The sequence below is a fragment of the Prinia subflava genome, chromosome 4, assembly GCF_021018805.1.
Source record: "Prinia subflava isolate CZ2003 ecotype Zambia chromosome 4, Cam_Psub_1.2, whole genome shotgun sequence".
NCBI classification, from domain to species: Eukaryota; Metazoa; Chordata; class Aves; order Passeriformes; family Cisticolidae; genus Prinia; species Prinia subflava.
Window position 1 is genome coordinate 18,167,180 of NC_086250.1, and position 16,888 is coordinate 18,184,067.

Genomic DNA, 16,888 nt, shown 5'->3' on the forward strand with positions numbered 1-16,888 from the left:
GATCAAGCTCCATCTGCTCAAGTGGCCTTTGAACACTATTTTAGTTGTTTCTTGACACAACATTGTCATTTCCACATAACTACAAGAATTTATAACAAACTTTGAGAGAAACATGGGACATCAATCCCAGTAGATATGGAGTACACACACACAGAGAAATAATTTTAATTTCCACTACTCACCAATATTTCTTCAGTCTTTCTTCCATCTTCCCAACCTTGCCTGATGTGGCAATCTGAGAAAAAAAGAAATCAAAAAACAGCCATAAGTTTAAGTCTGCCTGAGGCTTAACCTCTTTGTGAAGTACTTGGGAGAGCCCTGCTGCAGAGGGAAGAGTTTGGCACAGGGAGAAGATCCCACTTCTTGGCCCTGATGAGGCAAGATGTCCTAATTTCCTGGTGATTAAAGACAAATCAAGATGGATCAGCATTAGCTTTTCCTACAATTCATTGAAGTCAGGAGATTAAATAGGGCTGGACACCAATGGAGATTAGCTCTATCCTAATTTGCACTTTCTCATCTGCAAATATTTCTTTGCCAAACCTGTGGGAAAAGGCCAGTCCCAAGAGATGTCAAGGCCACTCTTTCACACTGTGGGCACAGCCAGGCAACATCACAAATCTCACATCCTGGAGCTGCTCATGCTTTCACACACCTCTGAAGGAGCAGAAGAGAGGAGCAGCATGGACATTCAGAACAAGGGGACAGTGAGCAACAGGATTTTCACAAGCACCTTCTATTGCAAAGACAAAACTGTAGCAGCACTGTTGGATGCTGTCTGTTGGCTAGGCAGCTCATAAACTCTCCAAACATCCCAGCTTCTCTCACATTGGCCAATCTTTCACCAACACATCCTGCTTCCTCCTCCTAGTCAGGGAGAGCTCTGGGAGTCCCCCGCTTCAGAATAAGATGCAGAAGCCTTGGGAAACTCACACAAAATTCTGATATGTAGAGAGTAACTTCATCACTTTTCAATGAAATATGAATACACTCTGCCAACCAGGCATAGAAAACATTTCAATTAAAGGCAATTAAAAGCAGTCTTTATTGACTGAAGATGCCCTTAAAGATTATACATATATAATAATATAGATAGACAGATACAAACATTACTCTAAACATTCAGAACAGTTTATTCCCCTATAGGTTATTCAGGGATCCCAAGGAATGAGGAGTAGGAATGGAAATATTATAAAAACACTCATGAATATGCAATCCTTCTTGTCAAATGAACCCATGAAGTTCAGAGTCCTAAAAAGTCTTCTGACTTTTCCCTGAACTCAGCAGCCAGCCCTAGGCACAGAAACACACTACAGGCTCAAGCAAACCTTGGTCCTCCCTGGTCCATAATATTTTCATTGTGGCAAGGATGCAGGCTCTCTACAGGAGAAAATATAAAATAACCTGCCTAGTGGAGAAGTTTCTCTTTCAATTCAGGCAATCTATGTTTGACTTCAGCCCTCTGGAAAATGCTATCCCTAGGAAGTTTTCATTCTTTATTATATGTCTGAACGTAATTGTGTGTTGGCAGGATGAAGGCCAAATCCGCTATCATGTTGTGCTGGATGAGAAGCTCCTGAAGAACGACCTGCACAATGGCATGCACAGGGAGACCATGCTAGGGTTCTCCTACCAGGTTGGGTTCTTCCTCCACAACAGCCAGGTACTGCTGTCTGCACTTGCTAGGAGAAACAGGTTTCCTGCTTTTTACAAACCCAGCTTCAGCTTTAAACTGACATGGAGTCAGAAGGACCTGAGAATCTCTCATTACTTCTGTGACTCAACAGCACAAAAGTTGTCTCTCAAATGCAAGGCCTGTCTCAGGCCTGCTTAATTCAAAGTCACCCTTGAAGGCATCTTTGACTGAATTTGATTTCACTTGTGCTGTTCACATTTAGAATTGAATTTTAGGTGTCTGTCTCTCTAGCAACTACAAGCCTGAATTCCAGAGAAGTAATTAATCTGACTTCCAAGGGCTATTAGAAACCTGCCCTCAATTATAAAACATTAATTCTGTTTTCTGTGGATTCATTCCACTTTCAATCCTAAGAGCTCAAAGCACTGGGCAACAAATGTGAATTGCCTTTCAATACCGCTCAAGCAGAAATCAGGCACAGCAAGATTAAGAGACAGGGCCAGGAAGGGAACTTGGTCCTCCTCTGTCCCAGAACTCCCTCTGGACATAGGCAAAGGAAGACAGAAAGCTTCTCTCTCACAGTTTCAGCCCTGCTCTTTGTTCTGCCCACAGCTGAGCCTTGAAAGTGGAACTGCTGCAGTGGAACTGCTGCTGGTGGGCACTTTGGGAGTGTGGGGTAGCACTGAGATGATGAAAGTCCTCCTTGAAAGAACAGCTGCCGCGAGGGTTTCCTTGAAGCCCCTCATGCTCAGACACAGCAAAAGCACCTTTTGACATGCCTTAGGCTCCTTCTTCATAGCCTTTGCACCCCTTGGAAAAAGCTGCTCTGTCAAATCTTAGCCTGCTGCTAAGAAATTTCAACAGGCTGCAGGTCATCCCATGCCCTCCAGTGCAGTGAAGCAGTTAAATGCAGCGGCTGGAATATGAACAAGATGTTATCTACCTTTGCTGGTTTTCCTTAAGTGGTCCCTGTGCATTTCTCTCTTTCTTCCACCTCCTACTGCTCAGGTCACCACAGAGCCGTGGAACACCTCTGCTGCTCTCTAACTGATGGCATGTCTTTTGCAGCTATATGTAAACGATGCTCCTATAAGCTATGCAAACGTTGCCACAGACAAAGGAATTATTCATGGACTGGGAAAGGTCCTGGAAATCCAGAAGAACAGATGTGATATCAATAATACCGTGATCATTGTAAGTGACCCTGTTCGTATAGAAGCTTAAAGCCCCTCAGAAAGACATATAGCCCAACAAAACTCAAATGTATATACAGGATGTGTGATGCTACTTCCCAGCAAGGAATACACACATTTTCCACAAAGGATACTCTTACCAGAGTTTTAGCATCTCTTAAGACAACTTTGGCCCTGAAATCAGTGTTCTGACAGCCTGGATAAAATATAATCAGAGTAGCTCAGGACTAAGAAATTCCTGAGCTCTAATATTCAGGTAATATTAGTAATGCAGTATTCTAATACATCTTTTTAACCAGACCACTTGTTTATAAAGAGGGAAGCATCATTTTATAAGAGCAAATAAAAATAACCAAATGACCTTTCCTTCTTCCCCTTAGGGAAAGGGTGTCCCCACAGAGCCTCTCATAAGGATATTCTTCCTTGCTGAGCAGGACAGCTTCCATCACTCTCTTTGCCAAAGGGGTTATCCCAATAAGGCACCTCAAGGACTAGATTTAGAAATGTGGCTGGAAATCATTCTTTTTCTGTGAAACAACCTGCCTGCAGCTCTGTACACTATGTTAACTACCTCGAATTTTTGTTGCTTAAGGAGAAGTGCAGAATTTGTTCACAACCATCAAGCTGCCCTCCAGGAACAAAAGAAATAGTAAGTATTCTTTCATTAATGCTAGGGTTGTTGGATTTTTCATATCACAACTTAATATATGTGCATTCATTCCTATTTCTAATATAACTGCCTGCGTTTCAACAAAAGATGTAATACTTACCTCAGCCTGCTATATACACTGCTTATAGTCAAGAGACTCAATCCACCCTGACCTCAGAATTTTTTTTTTTAATCTACCTGGGATCAAGGTAGCAGAAGGGCAGCTTAAAGATAGTTTTATCTTCAAGGCCAATTTCTCATATGCACTCGGACAACTAAGTTTCCTCAAAATGCAAAGTTTACCTCTACCATGCAAAAATTAGGGGAATAAAATGTAATCTGGAGTATGCCTGCTCCAGAAGGAGGTACAGAACCAGCTTTGAGCCCTTCAAATCAGAGACGTACAGAAGGAAAACTCAATCCATCCCCAGCAATATGGTGTAAACTAAGGTCACAAGACTTGGAGATCAGAGGGACTTTGGATGCCCAGGTCCAACACATGAGAACTGCAGATATTTAGAGTTTCTTGATATCTAATCTGTGAAAGATTCTCCATTGGGATTACTTAAATATATTTTCATTTATTTTTGTTAATGAATTATGCCAGTAATGGTTTTCCAAAGCAGATCAAGTCCCATTCACCTCATCAAAGTACCTGACATGCAAAACCAAATTTAACTCCTCATGGGTAAAACTCAAACTCATTAACATTTCCTTTACAATGAACAACTGGATGGATTTTTGTCTCAATCTCCTCACAAGTGTATATTGAGATCAAAAGCTTTCTTCAGCAAACAATAATTCTCCAATTGTGTTCAGACCTAGAAGTTAATTTTTCAACAGCTGTTTTTGCACAAGTTCATAACTCAGTTTTCCAAGAAGAATTAGAAAGATCAGAAAATGTGAAAAATGAAGAAAAGTGTAAAACTTCTGACTAGAATCTGTTCAGTCCTGAGTAAAGGCTATTTTAGACATCTTTAAAACACCACAAGACACTGAGTTAAACTGATCATATGTTCAATAGAAATTATTTAGCTAATACATTTTTATTTCTAAAAATATGTCCTTCATTTTAATTGTGAACGTGTGAGTCACTGCACAGCATGCATAAAGTTAATGTACCATTTTTTAATACATTTGAAAGTAGCTGATCAATATTATTCAGAAGTGCATCTGTTTCTCCAATATTTGCTCAGGCAGGGGAGAAGAAATACTGTGTCCTCACAGAAAACCACATGAGACTGTACACCATCCAGATCGGGTGCCGGCCCAAGTGTGCCAAAACCATCATTGTGAGTTCACTACTTCTATTGTGGTAAAAACCAGGAACCCCTTTCCTTGAGCTTCATCCTTATTATAATTCCCACTGAGCACACACAGCATGTCAAGGCAGTTCCTGACAGTATATTCATTTACCTTTATTCTGGGCACAGCAGAGATTGAAAGGTTAAAGACTGATGATAGCTGCAGCACAGGAAGGCCCACATGGTGCAGAGGGAGCACAGGTTTGGGAAGGGTAACCCCATGCTTGTCCCTAGCAATTCTCCACCTCTCTCTGAGGTGCTGAAGGGCACCTGGGTCCCACCAAGGACTTGGGGTGGTGGCCTGTGTCCTGGCACATTGAGGAGTGTGGTCACAGAGCAGCAGAGCTGATGAGCTGTTAAAAGTCACAGAATCAAAGACTAGTTTGGGTTGGAAGGGACCTTAAAGATCATCTAGTTCCAACCACTCTGCCATGCGCAGAAACATCCTCCCCTTGACCAGGTTGCTTCACACAGTCCCCTACAACCTTGCCTTGAAATTCCAGGCATGCGGCCACCCATAACTTCTCTGGGAAACCTGTTTCAATGCCTCACCACGGTAAAGCATTTCTTCCTAATGTCCAATATAAACCCACCCGCTTCCAGTTCGAAGCCATTCCCCTTTTTCCTGTCACTAAAAGCCCTTGTAAAACTCCAGATCTCTCATTCACTCTGTTTGCCACCCTGACCCTCAGCGCAGCATTTCTGTGTTTCCAGACCAGGGAGTGCTGCGCGGGTTTCTTCGGCCAGCAGTGCCAGCCGTGCCCAGGGAAGGCCGGGAACGCCTGCTTTGGGAACGGCGTGTGCCAGGACGGCATCAACGGCACGGGCTGGTGCCAGTGCGAGGAGGGCTTTGCGGGCATGGCCTGCGAGAGCTGCCGCCAGGGCCGCTACGGCCGCACCTGCGACCAAGGTACGGAGCAGGCCCAAACCGCGCCGCAGCTCTGCTGGCCTTGTCACGTGTCCTAACCTCCCCCTTCCACCTTCTAACCGTGTTCAGCCCAGATTCCAGAAAGGTACAGCCCTCCCAGGGTGATAGGCCAGTCTTAAAAACATCAGCAACCCCTCCTCTTTCCCCATTATGGTGTTTTCTCTCTAATCCCTAGGCTGCAGACAGTGCCTTCTACTCTGGCACACTACAGACTCGGAAAAGAATCCAGCAAGCGCAATGCTCTTTAGCGCTGCTACTTTTCACCTGTTCTTTCCCATTAAAATACAGTTTCAGACCCTGCATTTGAGAATAGAGGAAAGATCAGCGTAGTTTGAATTTAGAGTTGTGTAATTAGAAACCAAAAGGCACAAGACAATGCCTTTCTTCAAACAGCTTAGAGCAGAAGGTGCCATCAGCAGGTGATGTCTGTGCCACCCCTCCTGTCCTTCCTGCACACGCTGCCAGGGACAGTGGCTGCCCATCTCTCCCACAGTGTGCACTTGTGTCCATGGGAAATGCAGCAGCGGGATCGACGGGGATGGCTCCTGTGAATGTGAGGTTGGCTGGAGAGGAGTGACGTGTGAGACTGGTGAGTGTCCTGTCCTTCTTTTTCTGAGGTAAAAAGTGAGCATTTCAGAAAATGACAGAACTACGGGCATGATCAGATCCCAGTGCAGCTGGGACCCACACACAATGAAATATGGGTCACTTTCATGTGCTACAGCAATTAATTACTGTATTATTCGAGAGCCAGTTGAGACACTGCTCATGATAGTGAAACGCTTACTTAGCCAGTTCTCTACCTGTGTCACCCTCTCTCTGTCCCAAAAAAAATCCCCTTTATTAGAGCTATATGTTTTCCAGAGCAGGATTACCCAGCACATTTTGACCCTCAGATCAAAAGCCTCTCATATTCTTCAAAAAGTTGATTTAGCAATACAATGCCAGATATTAAATTATATACTTGTTAATGCAATAAATAATTAGCAAATAAATCATTTTGTGCTGGCTTAATACAGCTCCTGTATCCAATCAAATTATATTTTATTTAGACACAATTAAAATGTGAAATGTTTTCCTGACAATATGACACAACCCTTCCTTGCAAGTGAATTTAAGTGATATCCACTGATCTATACAGACTCTACAGGTTATCTGTAGAGACTGAGAGCACAGTTGTCTGGCACACAGTTCAGACTCCAGCCCCATACCGTGGGAACAAAAGACTCTCAATCTAGAAAGATGTTGACCCAAAAGGTTCTGTTCCTTACCTCTTTTTTTTCTTTTTTTCCCACTTGCAGAAATCCAAGATGATGCATGTAATGCCTCATGCCACACCAGCGCTAAGTACGTATGAAATGTACTTATTTAGAGGACAGGGGAGAAAAAGGGGATCTCTTGCAAGGCAAAAATCAAGTCCACCCTGCTCATGACTTCTCAACAGCATATCTCACCAAGATAAGGAGATATGTAAATCTAATGTATATGGTGATTAGTCCAAAGAGTTCAAACCTCTCCTCTTCACATCAAAATATACAAACAACAACAACAAAAAAATGCTCTCACCAGTCCAGCACCAATAGACACTAAGTAGTTTTCAGAGGAGCAAGTGAGCCCCACTGAGCCCTTTACTGAACTGCATCTGTCCCCTCACCACTGACCAGGTAGCAAGACTTACACTAGTCAAGACATCTCAGAAAATACAAGGAAAGGGGGCTGGAAAGACTTCTCATTTTCAACCACAGGTCTTCTGTAGGAGCTGAGAAACCAGAGGGGCAAACCCCCTTTTTCCCACATGTTCTCTCCCCTGTGTGTTTGTGACTTCCAGTTCACAGTAGCAATATTTTACCAGGCTTTTGTTGGCAAACTACACTCTCAGATTTGCTCATGGGGACCCCACACATTCTGGAGTCAAGACTATGTTTCTGACAGAAGCAGGTTGTTCTTTTGTATTTGTCATCCACTGTCATACATCTGTGGGTGTCAGGATAGGTGCAGGCATGACAGGAGTAGGGGGCCATGATGAATTGTGCTGGCTGCATCTCTCCATAAATTGGGTGCACACAAATAAAAATTGTGCACAGCTTTTTGGGTGAGTAGACATGCAAATTCTGGAGCTCTGCACAAAAAAAAAAAAAATAGGATACTCAAAGACCAAAGCATGGAATTCTAATATCTAAAATAATACATCCAAAACACATTTGAAAAGCTTGGTCCAACTAGGTCCATTTTTATGGTTTTAGCTACCTCTTACTGGATGGTTAAATGCCTTGTTATTTCTATGCAACATTACCTTCAGAAACACTCACAAAAACAAGGGCTGTACAAAAGACCTGACCAATTTTTTTTCCCCTCTCTTTTAAATGATGCCTCCCTCCTTTTATTTCATTAGCTGCCTTCTCCTATCAAATGGCACTGCCTATTGCAAGTGTGCAGCTGGGTTTGAGGGGAACGGGACATTCTGCACAGGCAAGTAAACTTTGATTCTTCTCTTTTGAAAATTAAGCAAAAAAGAAACTAAAGAAGAATGCTTGAAGTACTCTCTGGTCACAGTAGAATTGGTGAGAGATGAGCACTTCCCTATGCACCAGTTAAGAAACAGGAATTGTTGCCAGTTCCCTCTAAACAAATAGCAGCCCAACAGGTGCGGATTCAGAGCAAACAAAGGGCTCCAAATCTCCAAGTTGTGAGGCATTGTGCTGAGGGAGACCAGAGAAAATGGAACATGCCGTGCACAACCCCAGCCCCATTGTTTGCAGAGTAATGAAACCTGGTTTGTGACTTTTACTCCCTTTCCCAACAAAGCCCAGCAAAGAGAGGCCAATTCAGGGTACAATAACACTTCCAGCTATTGGAAGCTGTGTAGCTCTACCACTTCCTTAGCTTTCTAAACTTGCTCAGATTTCTGGTGCGGTAAAGTCCATTTCTTTAGACTATACAGATTTAAGAGAAGCTCAGAAAGGGATAATAGCACCTTGTGCTAGATGTTCCTCCAAAAATCTGGGTTATCCAAAACAGACTGCTTCCAACTACAATAATCTTAATTAATTATAATTTTTCTTAATTCTTAACTGATTAAATACTAATGTTTTTCAGAACAGAAGCCCATTTTTCTATGTACAATGAGTGGCAGGGTCCTAATCCCAGATTTTGCCACTCTTACTCTGCCTGTTTTCATTTTCTCTTCTGGCACAAGAGAGCCAATTCCATTTTTATCTGCTGGGGGGCAATTCCCAAGTGCAGGAAGAGCTGGGTGACACAAGTTACCCATAGTGACTCTGCACTCACCCTTGCTCCCACATACAGGATTCCTAGGCAAAACTAGTTGGAGAAAAAAATCAACTTCCTGGCCTGAAATTGCTGAAACAACACTTTAGGGTCATTTTTAACAAAATTTAAAGCAATTTTCAGGCTGATTTGGGTCACACTACAGATCAGACGAGGCTCCCTCCCTGCTCTCAAGTTCTGAGCATCCAGCTCATCCAGAGTTGCAGAAACAGTATGAGTACCCATCTGAACAAGAACCAGGACTTTCTGTCACAGGAGGGCTAGGTGGTATTATAATCTAGACCTCCTGCAAGAGAAGTTACATGATCCATATGCAGAAAATGTCAATCTCAGGGAACACTTAAATAGCTATTTAAACTTGAGAGAAACACAAACATCCCTGTTTTAGTGTTTTGTTGAAATGGGCAGAATTGGAAGATAGATAGTTACTAGAAGTCAGTCCTGGATGAATTCTAGCATTCCAGACTAGAAATATTTCAGCTTTCCCTCTTGAAGCAATAACAGGTATTAAATAACTGGCATTAATGAAGTCTGTGGCCTCCTAATTCAGAAAGACTGTGTTCTGAAAATGTTAGTAAATCCCTTTAAAAGATGGAGATAGGATTATCACGAGAAGCAAGAAGCCAGTCCAGCACATTGGTTTAATCTCTGCTGTTGTCCCTGTTCAGCTATTGATGCTTGTGAGAGCAGCAATGGGGGCTGTTCCTCCAAGGCAGAGTGCAGGAGAACCACACCGGGAAACAGAGCCTGTGTCTGCCGCGCCGGCTACACCGGAGACGGGATCGTCTGCATCGGTGAGCACTGCCCGGCCTCGTGTGTCACACACAGCAAAGTCACACAGCAGGCTTTCCTCTGGGGGGATGATCCTCCTTCCACTCTGACCCACAAGTGCAGCTTGCTGATACTACATCCCCTGATGCCAAAGGCGTCTTTTCCTGACGCATGGCTGGTAGTACTGGCAAACAGTACACCTGCAGCAGTGCCATGTGGCACCAAACCTTATCAAACAACATCTACCTCTAGCAAGGATAACCCCATCTCCAGCAGCTTGATACACATTCCTCTAGCCACCAAAAAGACTTTTAGATGCTCTGCCACGCCTCCCCAGGTTTGATTTCAGAGATGCTGCTAGCAGGGCTTTAGCCTCAACCAACACAACTGAAGACCTAGACTGAGATACTAAGTAACTGAGGGATTAATTTTGTCATAAATCTGCATTCCTAGTATGCTTTACTTAAAATGCATTCTCCTTGGGTTTTCAGAATTACTCTCTCTTTATTACACTGTTTCTGTTTTATAAAGAAATCAACCCTTGTCTGGTGAACAATGGTGGATGTGATAGAAATGCAGAATGCACGCAGACCGGACCCAATCAAGTGAGTATTTTGTTAGTGAAGAAAAATAGGCCTAGTCAAGCATTTATTGTTGGGTAAAGAAAGATCACCGTATGTCAATTTTAAGTAGAAAACTGAATTTCGTAACAATTCTGAAAAGTATATGCTTTCCTCAAAAAGGCATTTGAGGGGGAGTGCAGACAAACATGAAAAAATCTGTTTCAGTGAAAGAAATCCAGAACTGCAGAGGAAAGCAGTCTTTTGCTATTTCAAGTGATTGTTTTTCTCCTTTAGGAGGTTTTGATGTGAAAAGCTGTGAGTTTGAAAGTATCGCTAGACAATGTTTCTTTTACTGTTATAGAAACCCTCCATGGAAAAAAAATTGATTTTAGACTAGCCCTTCTCCCTGCACAGTTCAAGTGTATCCACAAGGAAACAAAATGGCCTAAACCATAACTCTTGCATAGGGGTCACAACATTCCAGCATCCACTGGCTCCACTGCTGATCTCTAGATCTCTAGAAGTAGTTGTAGAACAGCTACAACCTGTTTATTTATTCTTCCTTACCTGTGACAATGTAATTAACATCAGAGTAATAACGACCTCCACTACAAAACCCCAACACTGCAAAGGCAAATTTATAGGAAAGAAATGCATCTGCTTTCTCTAGGGCTCTCACTCATCCAGGAGGTGCATAAGAACTGCTATTAGACTACCTCACAGCTTTATATCTGCCACAGAAATCTCACTGAATTCTCAAATTCCTGCATATTAAATGTAATTTTTAATTTGACAGCCATTAAGCAGTGAATTGGAGAATATAATTCATTTCTTTGAAATTATTTTTTATGTTCGTGATAACTGCAAATGCAAAATAAAGAAACCAGGACAAAGTATCAGACACATTTCAACTACATGGGAAGTTGCCAGTAACACACAATTCCAGGTGTGTTTTGAAGGTACTTCTCATCACTTAAAAAAAGCAGGGGAAGGAAAGGGATGAAAAGGGAATATCAACTTATACAAAAAGCAGGAGGGAAACAAATTAGGGGTTTAGCCTGCTTTGTCTGCAAGACAATAATGTGCAGATGTTGGAGGGGTCATTTCAAATGAACAGGACAGCAGAGAAGAGATCAGAGATGGATAGGCAAGGAAAAGACAGATAGAGCCTAATGAAAATTATTACTTCCCAGTCTCAGTCTAAGGTTACTCATACTGGCCAAGAAACTGCTCTGGGAGACATAATGTACTTTTAGCTTAATAAACTGCATATCATATCAAAAAGAAACTATCTGGAAAAAGTAAACTATATACTTGTGAACTGAAAAAGATTTCAAGCATTTTTCAATGTATGCATGTTTTCTGATTTTGCTTTGTAGGCAGTATGTAATTGCCTGAAGGGATATTCTGGAGATGGCAAAAATTGCACATATATCAGTCTGTGTACACAAGTGAGTATCCATTTAAGGAGACTATTTCAGTTCTTATTATAATCATTACACTTCTGGGTGTTATATGCATTCTAAACTAAGTTAGGTGTGCTAAGAATCAATTTACATTAACTTGGCTAATCTTCAAATATTCTTGGTTCAGTACATGCTTTAGTACTGTCACTGTGAGAGAAACTAAATAAGCACGAAGGGCTTTTCCTTGACCACAGCCTGGACATAACACAAGGCAGGCTCTGGACTCATCATTGAGTCTTAAATAACTCACTTCAAATCCAATCCAGGCAAACAGACTCTGGCCTGTAATACTAAAACCCAAGTCAGCAAATTATGTGTCATATAGAGTTCCTATAAAAAACCAACAAAACCATATCCTTCCACAGCACCCAACCCAGGACATCCCATGGCACTACCCATTCTGTGCCTCACTTGTCCCTGCAGGCTGAGAATTAGCCACATTTGTTTAGCACAAGCTGGCTCACACACTGCGAGCCACATATTGGCAATCAGTGTGGGTCTCTGCACCAGCTGTACTACTCTGCCTCTTGGCAAGCTGCAGCAGGGATATATCCACTCTCCCATGTACATTAATCCCCTGTGCTCACAGTAACAATAATTCTCACCCTCCCAGCCTGGCCTCTCAGCTGGCTTTCTCTGACCTTGAAACATTGCAGAGATGAAAGAGCAAGGGCAGAAACAGAAGCTAGAGGAAGGGGAGGTTAAAGTTATGAGCCACTGCTCCATATGATTTTGTCTTCTCTTGCCTTTTCCTATGCTGCATTCCAGCAGCTCTATTTCCACTTTGCCAATTATGCCAGGCTAATTATGTATTAAAAAGTAAAGATCATCTTGAGGAGCATCAATGTCATACCAGAGGCTAACCTGGCTCCACGATGACCAAACCTCTGTGCAGCAAAGCTTCACAGGTAGCCAAGGCTGCCAACAGTCTGCCTAAGCCAAGCCAAATCCACAGCAAATCCACCCAAACCCACTGCTTACAGCCAGGAGTCTCTCTGACCTGTCAAGTCAGGCCCCACTGGTAGCTCCCAAAGGAACTTCTGCTTCCTCTCATTGCCCATGGAAAAGGATCCCTGAGATGATCACCAAACAGAAAGGACACCGTGAAACAAGTACAAGAAGAGAAAACAACAAAGTTTCTCCATTTCCCCAATTTGATTTCAAGCCCAGGATAAAAACTTCTCTGCAAACTGAGGTGGTAACAGGGAAGCACCTACTTGCGCCTGAGCAGAGCTCTGAGCCCCAACATGCTGCTCCTGAGTGAGGAACATCTTGGTTTAGTACAGGGACCTTTCTGGAGGCAGGCAGCCAGCTGGGTGAGATCCATCCACTGCTACAAGCCCAAAGCTGGACTCAGATGCAGACAGGAGATGTTTTAGAGACAAGGACAAGGCAAGTCCCTGTTACAGCTGACCTGGGCCATCAGCTAGTGCTGTGCTAATGTTCCTCCATAAATCCAGGCCCCTGGCACCATCCAAGTGATTTACAGTGTGTAAAGAGTTCCCCTTAAAGTAAGTCAGTGCTGCATTGGCAGAGAAGCTGAGACTCATCCCTAAGGTGCAGAGTGAGACTTGCATGCAAATATTTTTCAGCCTTACAGCATCATGAACTAAATACATAAGAAAGGAATCAAAACTACATCCTCTGCATAAAAGGAGACTTATTTTTTATAAGCCCTAAGCACTCTTTAATGTTTGGAAGAAAATATACGCCATCAGATATTCCACAAAGATGTGATTTCAAAGAGATCTTGTGATTAAACCTTTCTAAATTATATAAATGGGTGGGAGGGTTAAGGGGAGTAGTAAATTGGGATTGTTTTATACACCTGGCAATGAAGGAATTATATATTTTAAACTTTGCTCTTACAAGAACAATGGAGGCTGCAGTGAATTTGCCGTTTGTAATGACACCGAGCTGACAGAAAGGACCTGCACCTGCAAACCTAACTACATTGGGGATGGATTTGTGTGTCGAGGCAACATCTTCCAGGTAAAATGCTTCACAGATTTGCTGTCTCCTATTTTTCTTCACATGATTACTTAATACAATGGTTGAACACACCACTATTTTCTTGAACAAAGTTGTACCTTGGAATTGGAAGTTATCCCAATCCAAGAAGCCAGGAATAGGAACAGGATGTTGCAAGATAAGGTTATCTGCCAAAACAAACAAAAACTCCTAATGGACAATTGTTATGACTGCAGTATTAGAGAGTTTTAGGTTTCAAAGATACCTGCTGTTTGACAGAGTAAAGTAAGGAAAGAACAGAAACAACACAGAAATGATGCCTTAAGCTTTAGCTTTCATGTTTTTCAGATTCAGTGCTGCCTAGGTGTGTAGTTATGAGCCTCATATTAAGTGTTAGTAAGCTCTCTTCACTTCAGAGCAGGTAGACAAAACAAATTCTTTTCCAGCTTGAGACCGAGGACAATCATTAGAAGTTCCAGGCCCAAAAGCATAAGCAACAGTGGACTGAAGAGAGAAAACAAGAAGGATGGGGCTTCATAACCTGAAGCTCTAATTGGACAATTATCCCAATATGCAAATGGACCAAAACATAGGAGTGTGAGACCTCTTGACAAGTTGTCCATTTTTGTGACCATTTGGGTTCCATCTTGGGTGTAGCCCTGGCCAGACTCTTGTACTGCCCAAGGTCTATCCTTTAAGGCCTTTTAATAAGTATCTACTTTAGCTCTGTCTAGTCTCTGTTCCAGGTCAGCTTTCTCGAGGCATCAGTTCTGGCTGAACTGCTTGCAGGACAGCAAGGCATCTGGAAACCCCCCTGGACCAGAGGAACACCCAGCTCCTGCCCCCCATTCCTGCAGCAGCACTTATTCCAAACCAGAAGTTCCCTTTCTTGTCTGAGTGCTGCATTTGTTTACACTCCATACAACAGATGTTGCCTCATATTTGCAGTATTGTTACAGAGTCTTGTTCTTAATTGCAGGAACTTCTCAGGAACTCCAACACATCTAGGTTTTATTTTCACTTAGAGGTAAGAAAAGGTTGAATGGTTGGGGTTTGTTGGGGTTTCCTTGTGGGGTGTTCTCCTCAGTTCTTCTTCTCCAAGAGTGTAGAGCAGAGAGAAGCAGGCAAGAATCTGGTGTGTAGCAACTTCCTTCAGTGTAATTGGGACTGGATTTGGATTATCAGTCACTAATACTTGAGATGCTCTAATGTAAACTGCCAACTGTCACTAAAACACAATTAATGATCTAGGGTATTAATGATCTAGATGAAGGACCCAGGGAAAGGCAAGGTCTCCAGATTGGGCATAAAACTGAAGCTTTCACCCATTCACAGTCAGAGATCTGCCAGCACATCTCTTGTGAATCCTGAAGCAAGAATATACTATTCATTTACTACCCCTTCTGCACCTCCAAGTGGCAATATTCTCAGTTGCCTCCCTGAAACATCACAGTGTACTGTGTCTTGCAAGACAGCCAGTGTGCAGCCAGCTCTCACTGATCTTTGGAGACTGGTGACAGCAATTCTGTTTACCAGAAACCTCAGGGCAACACAGACCTGTATACTGGCCTGCTAACCTAAAGAGCTATAATCTAGTTTCAGTTTTGCTACCATGGTAGATAGGTGGCTTCCTCTTGCTTTAAGAGATCTCTCAATTTAGCTTATCAGTGGTCATTGCAAAGTGCCTGCAATAGCCCAGGTCCACTTACTCCTAAGAGAAATTAATTTAATTCCCTCATCTGTTTGTTTTTCAGAGGAGATCAAGACATGGCTATAAAACAAAATTTTCTATTTAATGCCTGTGAGCAAAGGTGACAGACAAGGCTAGGAGTCAAAGTCCACATGAGGAATTTCTCTCACCCTCGTGTTGCAGGGAAGGGAACTCAACATGTGGCAGCGATGGAGCTGCAGGCACCACCTTCCCCTCCACAGGGCAGTCCCTATCACTGTGTGGCATCACATGCACTAATTCATATCTGCTTTTTCCACTTAATTTGGCAGGCCTTGTCTATCAGAGATATCTCAGGCCCCGGGCCTTTCACCCTGTTTGTCCCTCGCACAGACATACTGAACAGTGACCCACGAGTAAGTAAAAGGGCTCAGTAAAATGAGCTTTCTGTTTCAGATGCCTTGCTCAGCTGCTTCTCAACCCCTCCATTCCCCACTGCAGGTCAAGGACTGGATTGCCAAAGGAGTGATGGCTCAAGTGCTCCGGTACCACATGGTGGGCTGTGCCAACCTGTTGTACAAGGACCTGACAGCAATCACCAACATCACCTCTCTCCAAGGTGACTTCATACACATCAGCTACTCCCAGGTAAACATGGAGAGACAGGAACAGAAAGATAAAACAGTCTACTCCCATTCACCTTTTTAAAGACTTCAATGGTTCCCTTTCCTCTGATACACAAAAATAAATAAGTTGCTTTCAGATAAGATTATCTGCTCAGCTGAAGTGTTCAGCGCTTGTTCAGTATTTCCAAGAGTGGAGTTCTACAACCCTTGCTTTGACACAAGCTATTCTATCCTCAGACTCTGGCTTTATGAGCATGAGGAGAGTTTTAAAAAGCAAAAGGGCAATTTATTAAAGCTGAAAGTACTGTTTGAAGAGAAAAGGTGGTCTGGGCTCATTATATCAAAGCAGTTCAGCATCAGTCCAACTTTCCCTCAAGGTTTCACAGAAAAAATGTTTTTGTTGCCTTTCCAGAACACGCTGGTTTTGAACAACAAAGCTGAAATTATACTCAGTGATGCTGTTGGAACAAATGGTGTGATCCATGTCATAAACCAAATTCTGATCCCTTCACATATGCAGGATTTCCCCCTCAAGAAGGTATGTGCAACTTACCACCATTCCCAACCCAGAGGCTATTCCACAGTTACTGTCAGATGTATAAAATCATATAAGTCAACAAAAAAATTACACAAAAAAGACCTTATAAAAATATTGTGTGACACTGCTGAATAAATTCAATATTGTATTTCAAATTCACCAGAATTACAGATAAAGTAAGAACAGTATAAGATCATTTTTGCAGAGGGCTTTTACAGCAGCTTTGATTTTATAACAAAAAGTGGCTTACAGGGAAAAGCAGGTTCTTACCTGCTTTTTTAATACC

General features: G+C 42.6%; 1 protein-coding gene across 1 annotated transcript in view; it reads left to right on the forward strand.

The window, feature by feature from the left end:
* STAB2 (stabilin 2) overlaps positions 1-16,888 on the forward strand; it is a 77,714-nt gene that overhangs the window by 41,343 nt on the left and 19,483 nt on the right. The window contains 16 exon segments of the mRNA XM_063394861.1: positions 1,532-1,663; positions 2,705-2,830; positions 3,422-3,478; positions 4,675-4,770; positions 5,497-5,692; positions 6,204-6,299; positions 7,012-7,057; positions 8,103-8,179; positions 9,667-9,792; positions 10,301-10,374; positions 11,712-11,783; positions 13,671-13,790; positions 14,749-14,796; positions 15,771-15,854; positions 15,940-16,086; positions 16,477-16,606. Of these exon segments, the coding sequence (XP_063250931.1) occupies positions 1,532-1,663; positions 2,705-2,830; positions 3,422-3,478; positions 4,675-4,770; positions 5,497-5,692; positions 6,204-6,299; positions 7,012-7,057; positions 8,103-8,179; positions 9,667-9,792; positions 10,301-10,374; positions 11,712-11,783; positions 13,671-13,790; positions 14,749-14,796; positions 15,771-15,854; positions 15,940-16,086; positions 16,477-16,606 (1,627 nt within the window).